This window comes from Amia ocellicauda, chromosome 9 (assembly GCF_036373705.1).
Source record: "Amia ocellicauda isolate fAmiCal2 chromosome 9, fAmiCal2.hap1, whole genome shotgun sequence".
Taxonomy (NCBI): Eukaryota; Metazoa; Chordata; class Actinopteri; order Amiiformes; family Amiidae; genus Amia; species Amia ocellicauda.
In genome coordinates, this window is record NC_089858.1 from 18,568,743 (window position 1) to 18,590,851 (window position 22,109).

Below are 22,109 nucleotides of genomic sequence, written 5' to 3' on the forward strand. Positions count from 1 at the left end.
CTGGAGACTGGCTAGGCCACTCCAGGACCTTAATGTGCTTATTCTTGGGCCACTCCTTTGTTGCCTTGGCTGTGTGTTTTGGGTCATTGTCATGCTGGAATACCCATCCACGACCCATTTTCAATGCCCTGGCTGAGGGAAGGAGGTTCTCACCCAAGATTTGACGGTACATGGCCCCGTCCATCGTCCCTTTGATGCGGTGCAGTTGTCCTGTCCCCTTAGCAGAAAAACACCCCCAAAGCATAATGTTTCCACCTCCATGTTTGACAGTGGGGATGGTGTTCTTGGGGTCATTCCTCCTCCTCCAAACACAGCGAGTTGAGTTGATGCCAAAGAGCTCGATTTTGGTCTCATCTGACCACAACACTTTCAAACAGTTCTCCTCTGAATCATTCAGATGTTCATTGGCAAACTTCAGATGGGCCTGTACATGTGCTTTCTTGAGCAGGGGGACCTTTCGGGCGCTGCAGGATTTCAGTCCTTCATGGCGTAGTGTGTTACCAATTGTTTTCTTGGTGACGATGGTCCCAGCTGCCTTGAGATCATTAACAAGATCCTCCCGTGTAGTTCTGGGCTGATTCCTCACCGTTCTCATGATCATTGAAACTCCACGAGGTGAGATCTTGCATGGAGCCCCAGACCGAGGGAGACTGACAGTTATTTTGTGTTTCTTCCATTTGCGAATAATCGCACCAACTGTTGCCACCTTCTCACCAAGCTGCTTGGCAATGGTCTTGTAGCCCATTCCAGCCTTGTGTAGGTCCACAATCTTGTCCCTGACATCCTTGGACAGCTCTTTGGTCTTGGCCATGGTGTAGAGTTTGGAATGTGATTGATTGATTGCTTCTGTGGACAGGTGTCTTTTATACAGGTAATGAGCTGAGATTAGGAGCGCTCCCTTTAAGAGCTCAGCTCGTTACCTGTATAAAAGACACCTGAGAGCCAGAAATCTTGCTGATTGATAGGGGATCAAATACTTATTTCCCTCATTAACATGCAAATCAATGTATAACTTTTTTGAAATGCGTTTTTCTGGATTTTGTTGTTGTTATTCTGTCTCTCACTGTTAAAATACACCTACCATTAAAATTATAGACTGATCATTTCTTTGTCAGTGGGCAAACGTACAAAATCAGCAGGGGATCAAATACTTTTTTCCCTCACTGTATATGCTACCAAACTCCCAGAATCATTGGAAAAAAATAGCACAGCAGATATAAGGTTAACATATACTATTATTTAAAAAAGACAAATTGTGGATTGTTTCACAGTCTGTGTTTTGCCTGTGAATCCTGGGAGAAATTTGTGAAAAACAGTAACATTCCACATACAGGCACACACTAAGCCTGACATGGGTAAACTCGTTTTATCTCCCCAACCACAGCACACGTCCAAACCACCTGGAATAATCAGAAGACTCATTGTGAATTGTTTCACAGTCTCTGTTTTACCTGTGAATACTAAGAATAATTTGTGACATGCCTGAAATTGCTTGATATCCCTAACCACCAGCAGCAACAGAAAAAATAACTTCATGTGCAGAATGCCAGTTGTGTATTGTTTCAGAATGTTTTGTACCTGTGAATAGTATGGATATACAATTACAACAAACACAAATCATAAGAGAGACACAGTGGGAATCACTTCAAAGTCTGTTTTACTTATGCCTAGTTGTGAACGTGCCCCAGACCAGTTTGGGAATCATCCAGTACGATGTACAAAACAGTGCCTCCTGAAACTAGTTTGGGCACAGTCAGAGGTGCACCTGGGCCATAGTGGAAACATCCTGGACTTGAATGGCCACACTGAGGTGCACCTCAACATGGCTAGTGGAAATCATGAAACCTAATTGTGAAAGAGTAGTACAATTAGTATGAACAGCAATAGTTGTATGAAAAAGAAACCAAACATAACCCAACATTCAATTAATGTAAATATCTAAATGTATATACAGGTAAAATCCCAAATCAGATCGGTGTTAAACAGTCCAAAGTATAGCTAATCACTTTAGTGCTAAAATCAGACTTGTGATCTATTGTTTTGTCTTATTTATACTGTAAGTGGTATTAGCAATACAGAGAAAAGTAATTTCATAGCACTAAATGCTATAAGGTTATAAAGGAACTACTCTTTGACCCCGCTGGCAGTGTGGTGTCAGGGGTGCATCTCTGAATGGACATGCAGTACAGCTGTGGGCTTCACCCAGACTGCTGTCCCCTGAGCTTCACTCCCAGTCGGTAGGGTTTGGGTTCCTGCGTGATTCCGAACTTAGGTGTGAGGTCAGGCTCCCCGCCGTCCTGGGGCCAGTGGAACTGGAAGCGGCGCAGCAGCATCACCAAGAACAAGAAGAGCCCCATGCGTGCCAGTCCCTCACCCAGACACATCCGCGGGCCTGCCAGACAGGAGGAGCACATGTCAGCACACTGGCCTCTGGTCTCCAGTCCCCACTGTAACCAGTGCTGGTTTGTAGTCTGGTTTGTTCTGACAGACATGGAACTCACCAGCTGCCAGCCTGTCTTTCAGCAAAGCCTGTATGTCTCCTACCTTTGAACTGCAGCACTGACTTACCCAGGGAGAAGGGCACAAAGGCCTCTGGCTTCACAAACTCCCCCTCCTCCTTCAGGAAGTTAGACGGGTTGAATTCGTGTGGAAACTTCCACTTGCCCTCCTCATACAGCACGGAGGACAGGTTGGGGATGATGGTGGTGCCCTGCATTAGGCAAGGGAACAGGAGCAGTGCAATGAGATACAAGCAAATGGACACAGTAGATTTTTTTTATCTTTTTGTACTGAAAACAAAGCAGCAACAACAAATGCATGCATTCACATGTACTGTGTGTGATCTATATATTGACTTGAAGTTAATGTATACATGATATATATTATGGGGGGGTGGACACCATGCCGGGTTTGTAGATAGGCTGTGTCTACCAATATAATCACCACCCAGGATATGTTACACTGGAAGCTGGTTTATTATGTACAGTGATGGTGGTGACGCACAAGACGGACAAAACTCAGACAAAATCCTAACTCTCTTCAAGCCTAACTCACTCCTTTCTGCTCCCTCTGTACGAACTTAAAACATTGGGTTTCAAGAGAACACAATGGGATCAACCATAAAGAGCAGGGAGAAAAGTCAGACCTGATTAGATGGCAGAAGTCAATACAGGTACAGTAAGGGATAGAGCCGCACTCAGCACATCCAACCTGTAGAAGCTCATAAATGTGTGCGGCATAGACCAGCTTGCTACAGTACAAATCTCAGGCAATGGAGAAGCTGCAACGTCACACGTAGAATGAATCACTAGCCACTCAGGCACCTGGAGACCAGCTGACTCATATGCCAAACCAATGGCATCCACAATCCAAGATGCAAGATGCACTGTCGTGAACCAATCGCCAGGTTGAATAGACTGGGTGATGGAACAGTGTGTCAGCATTTTGAAACTCAACAACTGCAGGTGGAGATTCAGCCATCTCAAATCTAAGATCTCAATCTGAAATTGACGGGAGTAGCTGAGAGACATACAGTGAGGGAAAAAAGTATTTGATCCCCTGCTGATTTTGTACGTTTGCCCACTGACAAAGAAATGATCAGTCTATAATTGTAATGGTAGTTGTATTTTAACAGTGAGAGACAGTATAACAACAAAAAAATCCAGAAAAACGCATTTCAAAAAAGTTATAAATTGATTTGCATGTTAATGAGGGAAATAAGTATTTGACCCCTTCGACTTAGTACTTGGTGGCAAAACCCTTGTTGGCAATCGCAGAGGTCAGACGTTTCTTGTAGTTGGCCACCAGGTTTGCACACATCTCAGGATGGATTTTGTCCCATTCCTCTTTGCAGATCCTCTCCAAGTCATTAAGGTTGTGAGGCTGACGTTTGGCAACTCGAACCTTCAGCTCCCTCCACAGATTTTCTATGGGATTAAGGTCTGGAGACTGGCTAGGCCACTCCAGGACCTTAATGTGCTTCTTCTTGAGCCACTCCTTTGTTGCATTGGCTGTGTGTTTTGGGTCATTGTCATGCTGGAATACCCATCCACGACCCATTTTCAATGCCCTGGCTGAGGGAAGGAGGTTCTCACCCAAGATTTGACGATACATGGCCCCGTCCATCGTCCCTTTGATGCGGTGCAGTTGTCCTGTCCCCTTAGCAGAAAAACACCCCCAAAGCATAATGTTTCCACCTCCATGTGTGACAGTGGGGATGGTGTTCTTGGGGTCATTCCTCCTCCTCCAAACACCAAAGTTGAGTTGATGCCAAAGAGCTCGATTTTGGCCTCATCTGACCACAACACTTTCACTCAGTTCTCCTCTGAATCATTCAGATGTTGGCAAACTTCAGACGGGCCTGTACATGTGCTTTCTTGAGCAGGGGGACCTTGCGGGCGCTGCAGGATTTCAGTCCTTCATGGCGTAGTGTGTTACCAATTATTTTCTTGGTGACTATGGTCCCAGCTGCCTTGAGATCACTAACAAGATCCTCCCGTGTAGTTCTGGGCTGATTCCTCACCGTTCTCATGATTTAAATGCTCCTTCCGCAACTGCGCCTGTGGCAGGGGTCCTGCAGGTGCTGGCGCAAGTCTCCTGGTGGTCTCGCATCTGCGAAGAAGGCAGACTCAACGGAGCATGGTGCTGGATGTGACAGCGTGTGGAAGAAAGTGCCCCTTGGTGAGGAAAGACCTGTGCCATCTACTGAGACTGTTCCTTGGCCTTCCTTGAGCGTTCCAACATGGCCTCGAATGCAGAGCCAAAAGACAGGTGAGATCGGCGCGTCTAAGAAGTGGGACTTGTCTTTCTCTGTCACCCTGACTTGAGACTGCCACAACTAGCACTTGGCAGCAACCAAGGCTGCTAAGGAACGCCCACGTTGCTCATGCTGAGTACTGTACTTGGACATTATGCACCTTTTGTTTAGAACTATATAAAATGCAAAACCCGGAAGAGAACTGTTAGAAAGCTGTTTGAACATGTGACTGCCTCACATTCGTTTTGTTGTTCTTCTAGGCCGGCCTGCAATAAAGACTTATTTTCCATTTGCAACACAACTCCTGCACTGCCGTTTTCATCCTTTTAAGAGGGTTTCTTCAGGTAACTACCCACAATACCTGGGGAACTGTTTCAGAATTGAAATATAACCACAAAGTGAGCAAACAGTCCAAATCCAAGTCCACATCACAGTCCAGTATTCAAAGTAGGGGTTACTTTTCAGTCCACTCATCACCACTCTTTCACTCTCGTTGTTCTCCTGCCAGCTCTCACTCATCCAACCCCCCCAACAAACAAGGCGTGCCAGCTTCCTGTTTATATGCAGGAGCCAGGCCAATCCGGGAAGCCTTGAAAAGTAGATGCTTCCCCAGAGTGAATCATCCCCTGAGGCTTCTGGGAGAGGTAGTACCATTCAAGGTGGCTTTTTTTATCCTTGCCCAGCATTGTGCCAAAATATATACAATGATTGATTCCCTGTAATATAGTAAACTACACCTTGAGGGGACAGGTTGAAGACATGCCTTCTGTCTTACCTTTGGAATACTGTAGCCCAGCACCTGTGTGTCCTGAGTGGTGGCGTGGAAGACACTGAGAGGGACGACGCTTCCATAGCGCTGCACTTCATGGATCACAGCTTGGACATAGGGCATCCTGTGCCTGTCCTCATAGCAGACCTGCTCTCTCTCTCCAAGGACAGCGTCAATTTCCTGGTGGCACCGTGCTGAGGAGAGGAGGCCCCACTGTTAACTCAGCACACTAGACACCTCTACAGAGTGGCCACTGACTTATGTCAGCTAATGCCTTTGCCTGCTAGGGTTTCTGTAGCATCGACGTTAATAGTCAATGGAAGACTACTGATAAGTGTTGTTATTAATGGTGATCTGTTTTCATATTCATGATGTTATCTTAATGTCTTCAGTCAATCAGAAACTCAACAATATGTAGGAGCCTCATGCCTATAAGCTTTGAAATGATTCATCTCATAACACTGCAGTCAAAGACAACTAATTTGTGCTCTGTTGCTACCCTGTGAAGGGCACTATACAAAATAAGAATGTATTGAATTTATACATTTCTTGGCCTTGCAGTAAAGATGTGTATTAAAACAGGGTTCACAGGCCAGATATCCATAGCATACCTCATGAGGAGGTTTACTGACCTTGCACATCTGGATGCAACATGAGCTGCAAGAGGCCCACGCGGAGAGTAGTAGAGCTGGTGTCTGTTCCGGCAAAAAAGAGATCCATCATAAGGGCCACCATGAAGCCGTCATCAAAGGAGGAACCATCATTACCTCTCTGACAGCAGGGAGACAGAAAAATCAAGAGTTCTAGAGAGAAGAAAATTCACCTTGTATCACGAATGGACTGGTCCTGCCATATGTACCTCGTTTTCTCTGCCGAGATGTTCACTGATCTCATTGTGCTTCTGTGTCAACCAAGGCAATAGCTGTTTTTTCACCTTGGTATACTGTGGCTTCTAAGATTTCTGGGTAACTAGCAGTGTCTTAGCAGTCTCACTAATATGATTGGACCCTCACCAACTCCCAGCTGAATCAGTGGAAGATCCTGGGCTTGAACAAGGAAACTGAAACCCATGGACCACATTTCATACTATAGTTAGCGGTGGTGCTAAAGATCTGCAGTACCTTTTCAATTTCATCGAGGTAGCAGTCAAGAATGTCCCGCGGCTGTCCTGGGACCCGTGTCTCCTTGTGCTCAGCCACCTTCGTCAGCAAAAACGCTTTCACCTTCTTTCTGTTTTCAATCATTTTGCGGAAAGGCAAAGGCAAGCTCCTAATTAGGGGTATGGTATCGTAAATCTGTGATTTAAAAGCAAACAGAAATATGTGTTTTGAAGACTTTCATTGTTTTTCTTTTGCATTACAGATTCTCATGATGGCCTAACAAGGTTCACACTACCCACATACCCCCGACTATCATATAGATGACTGGAATGTCAAGGTGTCCAACAGTCATATCACAGCTATTCATAATCGTTTCTCTGTTATTACAATCTGTCTCAGACTGAGGAGATCAACAGGTCATTCTCCATAGGATAATAATCATCCACATTCTACTTGTGTCATTTAAAACTTTAACAGAATTAAATTATACATTTGTTCTACTTTTCATTATCATTGCAATGTGTTCCAGACTATAATGATAAACACATTCTCCATAGCACAATGATCACTGGCTGTCTTTGTGGTTTTTGGAAACATTCAGACATTTAATGATACATGTTTAAATGGACTTGAATCTTTAGATATTTAAATTACTTTAACCAACATGTTTCTTTCAAAATGTACATCAAAGTCGCTTCAATCAACATATTCACTTAATAAAATTTGACACCTATGTTTAATTTGCTTATGATCATACATTCCTGGGAACTTTCAGTAATAAACAGGAAATTAGGAATTTCACAGCGCATACATACCATGCCCCAGCGTCCATTATTAATTTTTGTATTTTCAGATATCATTCGCATCAGGGACTGGAAGGACTGGTCCTCATATTTGTAGCGGGATCCAAACAGGATGGCACAGATGACATTGGAAAAGGCATTGTGGAACAACATTTTAGGGTCCAATGACTGACCTGTGCACAAATGAGAGTTTAAAGCAGGAGAGGGTTGGCCACCTTATTGTTTTTTGCTGCTTTCAAGTGTAGTCCCATCACAATTGCAGGGTAAAACATAAAAATCGTATGTCTATACATATGTGTAATAATTCCTCTTTGTGTAAAAGACTTCTATTTTAGACTTCTATGGAAGTTTACTTTGTTAGAGAACTATATTTTCCATAGTGCCTCTGCTAAAAACCAAGTGTATGCTGGAAAGATGAAAAGGGAATGAGAGAATGTAAGGGTGCATTTTTTTCATTCACTAATTGAAGCACTGGTGAGCCACTATGATCACCAAACTGTAGTTCAAGTTATTAAGGTGACTTTCAACGAAGTGTAGTGAACCAACTCGGTGAGCCACCAGACTCACAGAGAAAAACAAAAAGCTTGGATTAGCACCAAACTAATCAGAAACCATTGAAGATTGAATTAAATTGAGTAATCTTGTTTTTTAATGGTGGACTACACAACAACTGCCGCCTCTTACCCAGGATACATCTTCTGAACCTCCATTGTGTTGAAGGGGTTGCACTGCTTAAGTCGGCACATATTATTATTATTATTATTATTTGATTACTGGAGTACAGGTTACACAAGCAAAGTGCGATCTGTATTCATCATCATTAGGGTTGGTAGATTTCATCTTGTATTCCTGCTGTCCCCAACCTGCCTTAAAGACTGCATATAGCATCGTTGATCAATTTCTTATATAATAACAGGTATTTGATGCCACATTGCATGTTTATTATTAATTCCTTGCCCTTAAACAGAGGCTCCTTAGCTGCCATCAGGTGTCCTTCACACACAAAGGAATTGGTCAAGAATGTGTGATCAGCATCAGATCTCTGTGATTTAATTTAGAAGCAGATATGGATTGAGGATGCTAAATACTGCTGTAAAGGCAGGTAGGGACAGCAAAAATAAACATAAAATCTTCCTGACCTCATCATCATCATCATCATCAAATTTAATCTATTTTAATTTACTATCAGCAACAAATGTTATATTTCATTTCTGCAGATTAAGGTGCATTGTGCTAGGCTCTAGTAGAGTCTGCAGCTCTGTGTGAGGTGGTGATGGGACAGGGGCACTGGGCTCTGAAGCCCATACCTGCACTTTTCTCTATGTATGAGCTGAGATGCGAAGTCTCCTCCAGGATCCTCTCCTCCATGGACAGCTTTCCCAGGCCGAAGTTCCTCAGAGTGGTCAGAGCAAACCGCCTCTGCTCCTTCCAGGTGGGGCCATAGTTGACTATAATCACACCTACAATGACAACCTTGCAATGATCCAGCCTGCCCATAAGGAGGAAGTGTTCTTCTGAAAATGGAGGATCAAGCACTACTTCTCACTGAGAAATCTGTGACATTATCAGTGTAGAGTAAAAAGCCCAAAGACAGAAGTAGTAGTGGAGGTGAATATTACTATATATAATGAATACAATATTTAGAAAATCATTATAATGACAAGAGTTTGTAGTCAGATTTTCATATTCATCTTGCACTTTTATCCATACCACAACCATTGCCAAGTTAAGAGTGTATGATATTATCAAATTTGTACCCCTGGATTTGCCCTTTTTACTGCCATGCAACAAATATTTGGATTACTGCAGAGAAGGAGCAGTCCTGCTGTCTGGTTTGAATCCAATACAGAAGCAGTGTGTCACATGTGGAGTCCAGCAGCCCTAAGAGATGAGCTGTGGCTCTACTTGGGGGGTCATGTCAGTTAACAGAAGACTCACAAGAGGAGGGAGGAAAAACTAGTATCCACAGTGACGTCTGTGAAAGAGACAATCACACATGCCAAGGAAAACAACAAATTTCAAAGGTCTGATGTCTGGCTCCTGCAGCTGGGTGAACACGATTGGCCCCATTTTCCAATACTGGTTAGTGATTTACTTCTAAGTTAGACCAGTAGTTAACATTTTCCAATTCAGGTCACTATTTGTTTGCAAACATTTGGAGTGAGAAGGTAAGCTGCAAATATATTACTCAATCTCTAATAAACACTTGCACCACCCTTACTCATTAGTAAATCCTTTGGGATATCAGGCTCTATTTGTCATCACTCCCACCTTTATTCTCTGTAGCGTGGTTGATCAGCAGGCCCTGGGGCCTTCCAGCAAATTCAACTCCCCGAGTCATCAGGGCTTCCTTCACTGCCTGCAAACCATGCAGTAACACAGCCGGTCTGCCCCCGAAATATATGCTGTAAACTTTCCCATAGCACTTGGACAGCTGTACAGCACAGATAGAGACAGAGGTAGAAGACTCTGAGAATGGAACGACACATACAGAGAGAGATACACAGAGAGAGACCCTGCACAGCCCACACTGAGAAGACCAGATAACTGCTCCCACTCCATCAGAACCACAATAACAGCAGACCCATAACAAGAGAGCACAGTCTTACTCCAGTCTTTCTGATGCATGTAGTTCCTACATTTCAGTGTACAAGCATGTGCCACAGCTCAACATTTCTGAAATTCAGTATACAAACTTCCATCAGTCACTGTGTCTTTCAGAGCATTTGGCTTTTGTCAGCCTTTTTATCCATACCTTTTCAAAGTCTTTAATGGGGTTCTTCAGGTTTAGCTGCAGCAGATTCCCAAATATCGGAAAAGGTTGAGGACCAGGTGGAAAATTCTTGGGCCTCCGTGTTTTCAGCAGGAAATAGAGGAGGAGAAGCCCAGCCCACAGGAGAAACAGGGAGCCCAGCATTGTGCCTGTATTTGTTATTGCACTGCACTCCACAAGCCTGTATATAGGGAGCACTGACTCCTCCTTCACTGTTGGTTAATAGGCACAAAACATGAAATTATTTACTTGACCTTTAACATGACCATGAGCCAAAACTTTTTATTTTTATTTTACAAAGTAAACTGACCATTTTAAGATCTCTAAAATACTGCCCAGACATTTTTTTTATTTAATCAAACAAACTAATACCCCTATTCTCGAGATGTAAACAAACTAATACAGAATTCTATATAATTAAAAATTGAAAGCTGACCAATTAAAGTAATCCCTAAATTGAAATCACATCCCATTGTTCCCCCTGTTGCATCATATTTTTCTCTATAGACAGAAACAGCAATCACAGCAGTTCCTCAGCCTTCAGTGTGTATGTTATCACTGGAGTCCTGTGTATTCAATATCTAAAATACAGTGTAAACAGTCATGTCAAGCAGAACGCAGGGTCCTAGTCATCACAGCAAACTGTCAGATTAAACCCGTTATTACCCACTCCCCCAAAACCACTTGGCTCCAAATGCCTCATTGTTTTCCTTAGTTCCCAAAGAGATTTGAACTTCGAGAGAGAGAAGGTACACTGTTTGTGCTGAGGGGCTGCTATGATTGCCACACTGCCTGAACTGAGAGTGGCTGCCTTATAGTTAGGGAGAACAGGAGTGCTCTGGTCTACACAGTGAGATACACAACGTAGGTATAATAAAGGTTAATGATTTATATGCACTCCAGTGGTTAACCAGGCTGAGTATGTGATGTGTGTAAAGAGTCCTTATAATGTATGTATGTGAAGATATCACTTTCTGGAAGGTGTGTGTCATAATTTAAGACCAAAGGACATGCACATTAATTCTCACTTTTGAATCGAAATTTGAGATGTCTTGTGAAAGGCTGAAGCGGAAAAATAAATCTGCACCACAGTAATCCTGTTTTTAAATTGTGCTGTGCTTGTGAAATTCTTAACAGCAGAGTCTGCACAAGAGTCTTCTGTGTATCTAAGGGACAGGTCATCTGATACAAGAAAACCAGATTCACTGGGCGGTGGGGGGAACCAAGAGAGTTGGGAGGTGACCTGTGATGTACACCCAGTGGATAGCTGTGTCTTCTAGATACGTTCTGCAATGTGGTGAATAGACAGTTACTTTGTTCAGTTTTTCCCATACCCACTTTCAGTCTCAGAGCCAACACCATATAACCAAAAATAACCGAGCGTGTGAGTTGTAGAGTAGATATGGGTCCTGCTGTTTCTTACAGGGGAGACAAAGTGCTGGGAGATTTTATTTCTAACTAGTCTGATTTTAGTTTAAATAAAAAAATATGTTTTTTTAAATTAGGAATTGTGTTTTATTATAGATGTTGTAAAAAAAAATTTTGGACAAGAATTTTAAAATGAAATTAAAGAGCAACATTTGTATGAAAAAGAAGCCAAAAATAACCCAAGGCCCTATGAACGTACTTTATTAATCTATAATCTTTATTTATTAAGGGAAAATGATTGTATCAGCAGAAGCATACTCACACACACACAAACACAAACACACATATATAAACAAATGTCAGAACAAGGACATCACAAACCAACACCAAAATTGAATAAGTACCAAGATCAACAGTCCAAAAATCCATATTCAATCTAGTATTAAAGATCAAAAGCAAAGTAAGTCCAAGGACACAGGACTGTACTGTCATGTCCTAGATCAAAATGTATATAAATTTAAACCCCAAATCAGATCAGTGTTAAACAGTCCAAAGTATGTGTAATTACTTTAGTGCTGCTAGGCTATTATGCACTGTATCTATACTGCAATTCACCTCGCGAGAGACAAACCAAACAAAACCAAATTGAAGGTATATTTATTTGTTTTATTTCTAGTGTAAGTGCTATTGGCAACACATAGAAAAGTCAGATTAAAGAGCTAAATACTGTAAGGTTAGAAAGGAACTACTACACCCTGCTAGCAGAGTGGTGTCTCATGTGCATCCTGAATGGAGATGCCGTACAGCTGTGGGGTTCACCAAGACTCCTGTCCCTGGAGCCTCACTCCCAGTCGGTAGGATTGGTTCCCTGGATGATTCCGTAGTGAGCCGTGAGGTTGGGCTCCCCGCCATCCTGGGGCCAGTGGAACTGGAAGCGGTGCAGCAGCGTCACGAAGAACAAGAACAGCCCCATGCACGCCATCCCCTCACCCAGACACATCCGCGGGCCTGCAAGACAGGAAGGGCACATGTCAGTACACTGACCCCTAGTCTGGATAAAAAACATCCCCTCTACATTGGTGGCTGGAGTTGTGCTGGGTTGTTGTCTGGTTTGTTCTGACAGACATGGAACTCACCAACCACCAGCCTGTCTTTCAGCAAAGTCTGTATGTCTCCTTGTTCAATAAGTTGGAGGGGTTGAAGTCATGGGGGAACTTCCACTGGCCCTCCTCGTACAGCACGGAGGACAGGTTGGGGATGATGGTAGTGCCCTGAGTTGGGCCGGGGAAGAGGGGCAACGCAATTAGGCACAGGCCATTGGTCACAGTGGATTTATTTTAATTTTTCTCAATCAATCAAATCAGCAGCAACAAATGCATGTGTTCACTTGAACTGTCGTAATTCCTTGCAGCAAGTGCTATATTAAATATGGATTGATTTATTGTCTGTACTATAGTAAACTGCATCTTGAGGGGACAGGTTGAAGATGCGCCTTCTGTCTTACCTTTGGAATGCTGTAGCCCAGCAACTGTGTGTCCTGAGTGGTGGCGTGGAAGACACTGAGAGGGACGATGCTTCCATAACGCTGCACTTCGTGGATCACAGCTTGCACATAGGGCATCCTGTGCCTGTCCTCATAGCAGACCTGCTCTCTCTCTCCAAGGACAGTGTTGATCTCCTGGTGGCACCGCACTGAGGAGAGGAGGGCCACTGTCAGCTCAGCGCACTAGACACCTCTACAGAGTGGCCAATTATCCATGTCTTTGCTTAGCAGCTAATGCCTTTGCCTGCTAGGTTTTCTGTAGCATTGACATTTTTAGTCAATTGAAGACTAATGATGAGTGATGTTATTAATGGTGATCTGTTTTCATATTCGTTATGTTATCACAATGTTTTGAGTCAGTCAGAAACTACACAGAATGCAGGAGCCTTGTGTCTATTATCTTTTAAGGTATTCAAATATATCATTCAAAGACAGAGCTAATACCTTCCATGGCCTATCAGTAAACATGTATTAAAAGAGGGCTCAGGTGTCAAATGCCTCATGAGGAGATTTACTGACCTTGCACATCTGGATGCATCGTGAGCTGCAAGAGGCCCATGTGGAGAGTAGTGGAGCTGGTGTCTGTTCCAGCAACAAAGAGATCCATCAAGAAGACCATCATGAAGCCATCATCAAAGGAGGAAACAAACAAAAATGAGTTTTGAAGACCTCCATTGTTTTGTTTTTTGGGACAAAGCTCGTCCACATGCTGCTTATGTTGATCACCAACTACTTGACTCGTCCAGTCACTGGTCCTCTCTCGCCTGGACTACGTCAGCTCCCTCCTGGCCAGCCTGTCTGTAACTACTACCCGCCTGCAGCTCATCCAGAACTCTGCGGCTCGTCTGGTATTCTCTCAGCCCCAATTCGCACACGCTACTCCACTGCTCCGCTCCCTCCACTGGCTCCCGATACCGGCATGCATTCAGTTCAAGACACTGACCCTCACCTACCACTGTCTCAACTACACTGTACCAAGTTACCTTTAGACCCTCGTTTCCCCATACATCCCCTCGAGACTGCTGCAGTCTTCTGGGGCCAGAAGACTAACTCTGTCTCCTCTTCACTCCCCTTCCCCCAGAGCCGCTCCTTCTCATCCCTGGCCCCTAAGTGGTAGATCGACCTTCCCACTGAAGTCAAAACAGCAGAGTCCCTGATCTCCTTCTGGCGATTACGCAAGACGCATCTTTTCAGACTGTACTTGTAATTTAGTAATTTATTCTCCTGTAAGATTGCACTTATACAACATTTTGTCACACCCTTGCCTTTGCATTAATAGCACTTGTATAGTTTATTTTGATTTCCCCTATGTTCCCTCTCCCTCAGTTCTTAACTTTGACTTAACATCTTGTCTGCACTTATCAGCTTTTACAATCTAGGATGTAAGACCTTATACATTGCTTACAGTATCTTGTATATACTTGTGTAAATTCTAAATCTGTACAATGTATTATGCCTGAACTGCACTATATTATTGCACTTTGTGCAATCTGCTAATACATTAATAAATAAATAAATAAATAAATAAATAAATAAATAATAATAATAATAATAATAATAATAATAATAATAATAATAAAATTAAATTCCCAGTCCATTCTACTTTTCATTATTGCAATGTGACCCAAACTAAAGCCATAAACAACATAACAGTGGTCACTTTTGCTGACAATCATATGTTTTTGTTTTATTTGTCAGTAATAAACAGGAAATGAGGAATATGACAGAGCACACATACCATGCCCCATGGTCCATTAAGAATGTTTGTGTTTTCAGTTATCAGTCGCATCAGGGACTGGAAGGACTGGTCCTCATAGTTGTAGTGGGATCCAAACATGGTGGCACAGATGACATTGGAGAAGGCATTGTGGAACAACGTTTTAGGGTCCAAGGACTGTCCTGTCCACAAATGAGAGTTAGATTAGTAGAGGGTTGGCTGCCTTATTGCCTTTCATAATTAAAGTGATAGTTTGATATGTATAGATCATCAATATCATAATCTTCATCTTTAATCAGTTTTAAGATAGTCAGAAACAACAATGGTATTTATTAATTTCTACAGATTAAGGTGCATTGTGCGCAGCTGGCAGCTCTGTGTGAGGTGGTGATGGGACATGGGCACTGGGCTCTGAAGCCCATACCTGCACTCTATGTACAAGCTGAGATGTGAAGTCTCCTGCAGGATCCTCTCCTCCATAGACAGCTTTCCCAGGACAAAGTTCCTCAGCAAACCACCACTACTCCTTCCAGCTGGGGCCATAGTTGAATATAATATAACCTACAATGACACACGTGCACAATGAGGCAGCCTGCCCACAAGGAGGCAGTCTTAGTCTGAAAATGCAGGGTTGAGCACTACTTCTCACTGAGAAATCTGTGACATCTATGTAGAGTGAACAACCCAAATGCAGAAGAGAAATAGTAGTGGAGGTGAATATTAATATACATTAATATAAATCTTAAACATAATTTTATAGAAAATTAACAGTTCAATATTTCTGAATTTCAGAAGGCAAACTTGCAAACCAGTCACCGCATCTTTCAATTCACAGCTTTTGGCATTTTTCAGACATTTTATCCATACCTTTTCAAAGTCTTTCATGGGGTTCTTCAGGTTTAGCTGCAGCAGATTCCCAAATATCAGAAAAGGTTGAGGACCAGGTGGAAAATTCTTGGGCCTCCGTGTTTTCCACAGGAAATAGAGGAGGAGAAGTCCAGCCCACCTAGAAACAGGGAGCCCAGCATTGTGTTTGTCATTGCATTGGACTGCACTTCACAAGCCTGTTTATAGGGAGCACTGGACTCCTCCTTCGCTGTTGTTCATTGGTTGTTAGGCACAAAACATTAAATTCTGTACAAAAGAAGACTTATTCAGTAGGGTGAGGGTTGGGTGTGTAACATAATAGGTAGAAATACCTCAACAGATTAAGATAAAGCAGAGACAGAGTGTTGCATGCAATATCTGTGCAGCCCAGCTTTCTCATTGTAGGGAATTGTGTATCTTAAAAAATGGTTACTTGCTAATCATGTAAAAGTATGTATCCAAACACAGATTAACATTGATTGATTCCAATGTAACAAAAAGGTACATTATTAACTAAGTTCACCAATATCCACTTTTATAAATAAATACCAACTGACCAACAATATCCAGGTATGTAACATAGCCACAAGCACTTACAGTAACACAAATAACCCTTTAACTTGCCTACAGGGAGAACACTGCAGTGCTGCTGAAAAGTCTGGAGGTTTTCATTAAGGAATATGTCTCAAACTGTGGTAAAAGTAAATGGACCTGATTGGACAGCTCAGGGCTTCTGCTCTTTCTTGTCAATATTTACACATTGATGAAGGGATGAGACAAGGCAGGAAAAAATCAAGGAGGGACGCTTATTTAAATCAAGGCATTTCTCTGCTAATAATTTACAAAGTGCTCTTGGATCACATATTGGTTTACAACTAACAACCAACCAACAAGAATTGATTGCAAACATTTTTTTGTTATTATTATTTATAAGGCATTCACAAAGGGTTAATTTTTACCTTGGTGCCAAGTTGTATAATTTATTGATGACGTCACATACCTACAAGTGTATAGGTATGTAGATAATCCATTTAACAAAATAAAACATCCCCTTGTAGTATAAAATCTTGAACAGTAATCATGTTTATTTTTTGTAAAGATCATTCCAGTAATGATACAGTTTTACATGTATTATGCTATCTTTATAACTATTTGCTGCAGGTGCAAAAGTAAATCAAGATGTTACACTCTTAACAAAAAATACTTTCCAGCAATACACTTACCAAAGGATATTGAGAAAAGTTAGTTTCATCCCAGTTACAAGTCCCCTTTACATTTAAAATGTTTATTTTCTAGTAAAGTAAATGTTCTGTTTGCTTGTGATTGTACAAAGAGGGGGAGGAGTAAGGAGAGAGAAAGTGAGCATTTAGACAAGATAGCCAAAATAAGAACACAAACAGCAGCTGTATTGCTAACACTGACTGCAGTGCACCCCAAATTATTTTCCTCATTATATTAGGAATTTAGGATTATATATTCTTCCCTCCTTCACTCTATTGTTCATTTTAGGTTTTCAATTTGTTATGTCTATGGTGGCTATTTCCTTTTAGGAAAGCATAGGTTGTTTCACAATCCTTAGCTGGCACATTTATGGACACATTTTAAAACCCCTTTAGACCCCTTTTTCATGTCATTCAGAGAGTCAGGATTGTTAGTTCGCCAGTTTGAGAACAGCCACCCCTGTGGTGTTTTTGTTTTGGGGAATATAACAGTAATTGATTATTTACTTGCACTTTGCACATCTCACATTTTCATTGGGAGCTGAGCCCTCCTAAGGGTCAAATCCTAGAATCGCCCCTGTTGCAGCATATAATTTCATTGTGGATCTCTTTGTTAGAAGGGGATGGTATTTCATTTTTAAGGAAATAAATTACCACTGGGGATATGTTGGTGTTGTCATTTGTGCTTTTTTCACCCCTGTCCCTTTCTGACTCGCTTTCTTGAAGTTGTGCATTGCATGTGTCCAATACTAGTCCATGTTCTGGGTGACTGTCAAAAAAAGTGGCTTAAGAAAGTTTACAAATGAGAGGAGGCCCTTCGACCCATCGTGCTCGTTTGGTGTCCACTAATATCTAAGTGATCCAAGGATCCTATCCAGTCTATTTTTAAATGTTCCCAAACTTTCAGCTTCTACCACATCGCTGGGGAGTTTGTTCCAGGTTGTGACGACTCTCTGTGTAAAGAAGTGTCTCCGGTTTACCGGCTTGAAGTGGGGATAGGGCTAGTGCTTGTGAGGGGTTTGTTGCTGTGGTGGTTTTAGTCTTTGTGTACTCTACTTTTGAGTAACGTTAACAAAAATAACAAAACAAAACAAAAAGTAGAGAATTAATCTGAGCTCAATTCATTCACAATCAATTGCTGGTGACTTGCTGAATGAACTGAATGAACTCAAACTGTTCAAGTTGACAACATTTTATACAGTTGAATTTGATCTTATTACCACTTCTCCTACCAGGTGCATCCCTTTTGGGGGAAACATCATTATCATATAGAATCTATATAAGGGGTTTTCAACCTTTTTAAGATACCATACCCCTTTTGTCTGAAGGTTTCTGTTCAAGTTATCCACTTGCTCGCTGCCAAACATTACTTTACAAATGCCCACTGTAGCAGTACCAATGGTACATGCTTTTTTGCATTTTGCTATTGAGTGATATCAGAAACTAAGCTTTCAATAGCACTTTCACCAACGTCAGTTCATCACCGATTTGCATATTCATCATCACTTTGCATATTCAGTTACAAACTACACAGGCGCAGGTCTCTTTTTATTTAGATCGAATTTTCTCTAATGACCTACGATTCCAAAACAGACCTTTATCAAATCTAACACTGACGGCAGATTTGGTCTGTTTTTCAAATCTTTAATTTCACCCACCCCTTAGTTCTAATGTTTTTCAAAACTTTGATTTCTCCCCTTTTTATCGATTCATGAGTCACTCAGTGCAGTCAGTGTGAAGGACGCTGTTTACGTATGATCTAATATTCCAGTAACACATATTGTGAGGAATACTTACAAATGAACGAGCATGTATCCATTGTGTGCAGTACGACCACACTGCAGTCTGTATCCCAACGGCAGCGCCCAAACCGCGCACTGCAGCGGGGCAATGCCTGCGACACGACCTCACCAATCCCCGCAGGATGTTGGCGCCCATGCAGGGCAAAAAGCCCTAAAACCAGGGACCTTTTGACTTGGAAACACAGAAAATCTCTAGACTTGTTGCACTCTTTTATTCTTGATAGTGGGACGGTGACTATTGATACCCGTGCAGAACACTAATGTACAGGTGCTATTGAGAATCCAAACTCACCTTATCCTGCTCTGCACTGGCACCAAAGTCCGCGACACCGAAGCCACTGAAACATCTAACACTGTGGGCTTGATTGGAAATGCAGCAGTGGATGTAAATCAATATAAAATAAATGTAAGAAAACAACAAAACAAAACTCAAATTCGGTATAAAGTTCCCATCCCTCCATAAAACCTATTCCAGGCATGCGTTGTTTTATTATAGCCTATATACATGAGCTTTATTCATGTGCACCTTATTGCAGTTTCACAGCCCTGAATTGTATGGCAATATATCCCACTTATATGTACGTTTTCATTAAAATACAAAAGCTTGAACTATATGGCACTTTATAATAATAATTATAAACATGTATTCTGCTTCTGCTACAAAAATGCGCCTACTGGCCAAAATTACTGTCACCTAATTTAGTCTAGCCTGAGTATAGGTGCGGGAAACGCGGTGGTAAAGTAATGTTGACACCGATAGCTATATTACTATATTGTCACACGTATGCCCCGTTTCCACTGGCGGCCCCGGACGCTTAAACGGGAGTTTCAACTGTTTCAATTTAGGCGCCCGTCACCCCACCAATTACAGCGCTTTAACAGCGAGGTGTGCGCAGGACTTGAGACACAGGGAAGAGATCAGATACATAATGTTGGAAGATATAGTCTCAAGTGCCGAGTGCGATCACGAAGACATTAGTTTTATTAGCAGCATGGAGTGAAATCCACGTACAGAAACAATGGCTGCTTACAATTAATATCCGAGTGCATTAAAAACTTGGATTTCACAGGACCGGTGCAGCGCCTGACTAGTTAAAATAAACTGAAGGATAGTAATCGGATCGGTAGCAGCCGATATTATTCATATTTTATGAACAACTGGACGGTGTTTGAGGCTGTGTTTTGTGAATGGTGTGCAGTCTGTTGTATAACAGCCCCGCAGAGACACTCAGTATGAAGGCGAACACGATTTTGTTAACGTGTGCCCATTTACAAGTTCAATGAATGAATAAATAAATAAATACAGCAGATCTGGGTTTCCCAACATTAAGGACGTCCATAAACGCCATGACTGAAACGTGCACATAAATTAACCTGCTATATTGGAGCTGCTGTTACTGGATGATTCATCGTGAAACGTGTGTATTTTACGGCATACGGCAGAAAGTGTGTTTGCAGTTACAAATCTGTAGTAAAAGTCGAGTTGTGCTGTTTAAAAGACATATCTACTAGCACATATCTTGATGATGATTACAATAATAACAATAACCATAATACTAAAGAGCAAATATTTATTTTATTGTTGCACATGGAAACGTTTTCCTACGGTAACGTAATGCTTGTCTGAATATAATGTTGTCTATACACGTTTAGCTCTTCTTAATATCTATTTATTACGCTGTCTCCAAAAAAATATAATAAAATAGACACAAAAGTCCTTTTCACATCAGGCTCTATCGCTCACAGTGTTGTTTTCTGTCTTTGTTTTTAAAACGAAACACAAACCAAACCCTCCTCCCATCAGAGGGGATGGACTTCATAATGGCCTGGTTTTACAAAAAGCTCTGAACCAAGGCAGTAGTTTAAGCTTAGCCTTGGAACCAATATTACTGAAGGTGTGTGGGTTTACTTAACCTAAATATCTGAGTTTTCGTATCTGTGTTGCAGAATGTCACTGGTGGTTCTGCTCTACCTGCTCCTGGGTGGTGGTCTGCAAGGCCCCACGGCGGTGGGGGAAGATCAGCGCAGTTTGGAGATACAGTTCTGTGATGGAGTGCGCGAGAATTACCTGAACGACATGCTGCAGATCTTTCACCAGGAGATCGACCGCCTGAGCCAGACAGCATCAGCAGAGGACACTAAGCTTTCCTGGATTTGGGAGGAATGTGCCTTGAAGCTTCAGAACCTAATGCACAGGCACTGGTTGCTGGGAGTGGGGCTGGTCCTGTGTGGGCTAATCTTCTGGGGCCTGTGCTCTAGGTGGAGAAGGTGGAAGAGGGAGCCAAAGGCCAAGCCAGAGGAAGAGTCAGTGGCCGAGTTAGAGGCTGATACAGAGGTCGAGCCAGAGGAGGAGTCAGAGGAAGAGTCAGTGGCCGAGCCAGAGGTCGAGCCAGAGGAGGAGCCAGAGGAGGGGTCAGAGGAGGAGTCAGTAGCCGACCCAGAGGAAAAGTCAGTGACCGACCCAGAGGAAAAGTCAGTGGCCAACCCAGACGTCGAGCCAGAGGAAAAGTCAGTGGCCGAGCCAGAGGTCGAGCCAGAGGAGGAGTCAGAGGAAGAGTCAGTAGCCGACCCAGAGGAAGAGACAGAGGCCGCCCCAGAGGCCGACTCAGAGGTCGAGCCAGAGGAAGAGTCAGAGGCTGGGCCAGAGGAAGAGTCATTGTCCGACCCAGAGGAAGAGTCAGAGGCCGACCCAGAGGTCGAGCCAGAGGTCGAGCCAGAGGAAGAGTTAGTGGCTGAGCCAGAGGAAGAGTCAGAGGCTGAGCCAGAGGCCAACCCACAGTGCCAAATCCAGAGGTTTGGACCAAGAAGCAGCTGATAGCCAAGCTTAAAGTAATCTCAAAAGGTGGTGTTGCTGGAGACAGAGAGAGAGACATTTGTTTTGTCCAAGAGGTGATGGAACATCTCCTGGATGTGGCACGGGACTCCAGCCAGCTGTGCACCGACATGCTGCAGGAAGGCTGTGTGGGTGTGGGCAGCCAGTTTGAGGGCGGTTGGAGCAGTGGAAGACAGCAGGAGCCTGATTTTGATATGTTGGTGGTCATCAACCCGCCCCGCACTCTCTCCTTCCAGGTGGAGCTTGTCTATAATGATGCAAGCAATCCCCTGGCTTGAGATGACCCCCCTGATTACCGCAGGCAGGAAGGGTGCGTTTAATCAGTACCTCCCCGCCCTCTCAGGGTGTGCCACCCAGGCCTCATGAGCTGAAGAGCAGCCCAGACTGGATGGGCCCCGAGGAGCACCTGGAGCCAGCCCTGGTGCTGCAGTGGCTGGGAAGTGCACTGACGAAGGCCTGGGGTCAAAGAAAGACATTGAAAGTTACCTTTGGGGGGGCGGAGTGTCCCTGCAGGCTGCAACTGGAGAATCCTTCAGGCCAGAGGATGTATATAAACCT

General features: G+C 42.9%; 2 protein-coding genes across 3 annotated transcripts; both read right to left on the reverse strand.

Moving 5' to 3' along the window:
• Positions 1-1,640: 1,640 nt before the first annotated feature.
• Positions 1,641-10,371, reverse strand: LOC136758887 (cytochrome P450 2C55). 2 transcript variants are annotated; one of them, XM_066713622.1, is made up of 9 exons: positions 10,184-10,371; positions 9,700-9,862; positions 8,736-8,888; positions 7,441-7,601; positions 6,647-6,820; positions 6,158-6,296; positions 5,532-5,719; positions 2,569-2,710; positions 1,641-2,392 (listed from the first exon to the last, which is right to left on the reverse strand). In XM_066713622.1, exons 1-9 carry the CDS (start codon positions 10,343-10,345, stop codon positions 2,199-2,201), a joined length of 1,476 nt encoding a protein of 491 aa, XP_066569719.1. In that variant the 5' UTR covers positions 10,346-10,371; the 3' UTR covers positions 1,641-2,198. The 2 variants fall into 2 exon arrangements, with proteins under 2 accessions (XP_066569719.1, XP_066569720.1); XM_066713623.1 differs by lacking the exon at positions 9,700-9,862 and having other exon boundaries at positions 10,184-10,253.
• A 2,339-nt stretch (positions 10,372-12,710) lies between these two features.
• Positions 12,711-15,848, reverse strand: LOC136758889 (cytochrome P450 2D17-like). The gene is made up of 6 exons (XM_066713625.1): positions 15,697-15,848; positions 15,254-15,390; positions 14,851-15,011; positions 13,632-13,694; positions 13,074-13,261; positions 12,711-12,840 (listed from the first exon to the last, which is right to left on the reverse strand). Exons 3-6 carry the CDS (start codon positions 14,858-14,860, stop codon positions 12,724-12,726), a joined length of 378 nt encoding a protein of 125 aa, XP_066569722.1. The 5' UTR covers positions 14,861-15,011; positions 15,254-15,390; positions 15,697-15,848; the 3' UTR covers positions 12,711-12,723.
• Between the last annotated feature and the right edge of the window lie 6,261 nt (positions 15,849-22,109).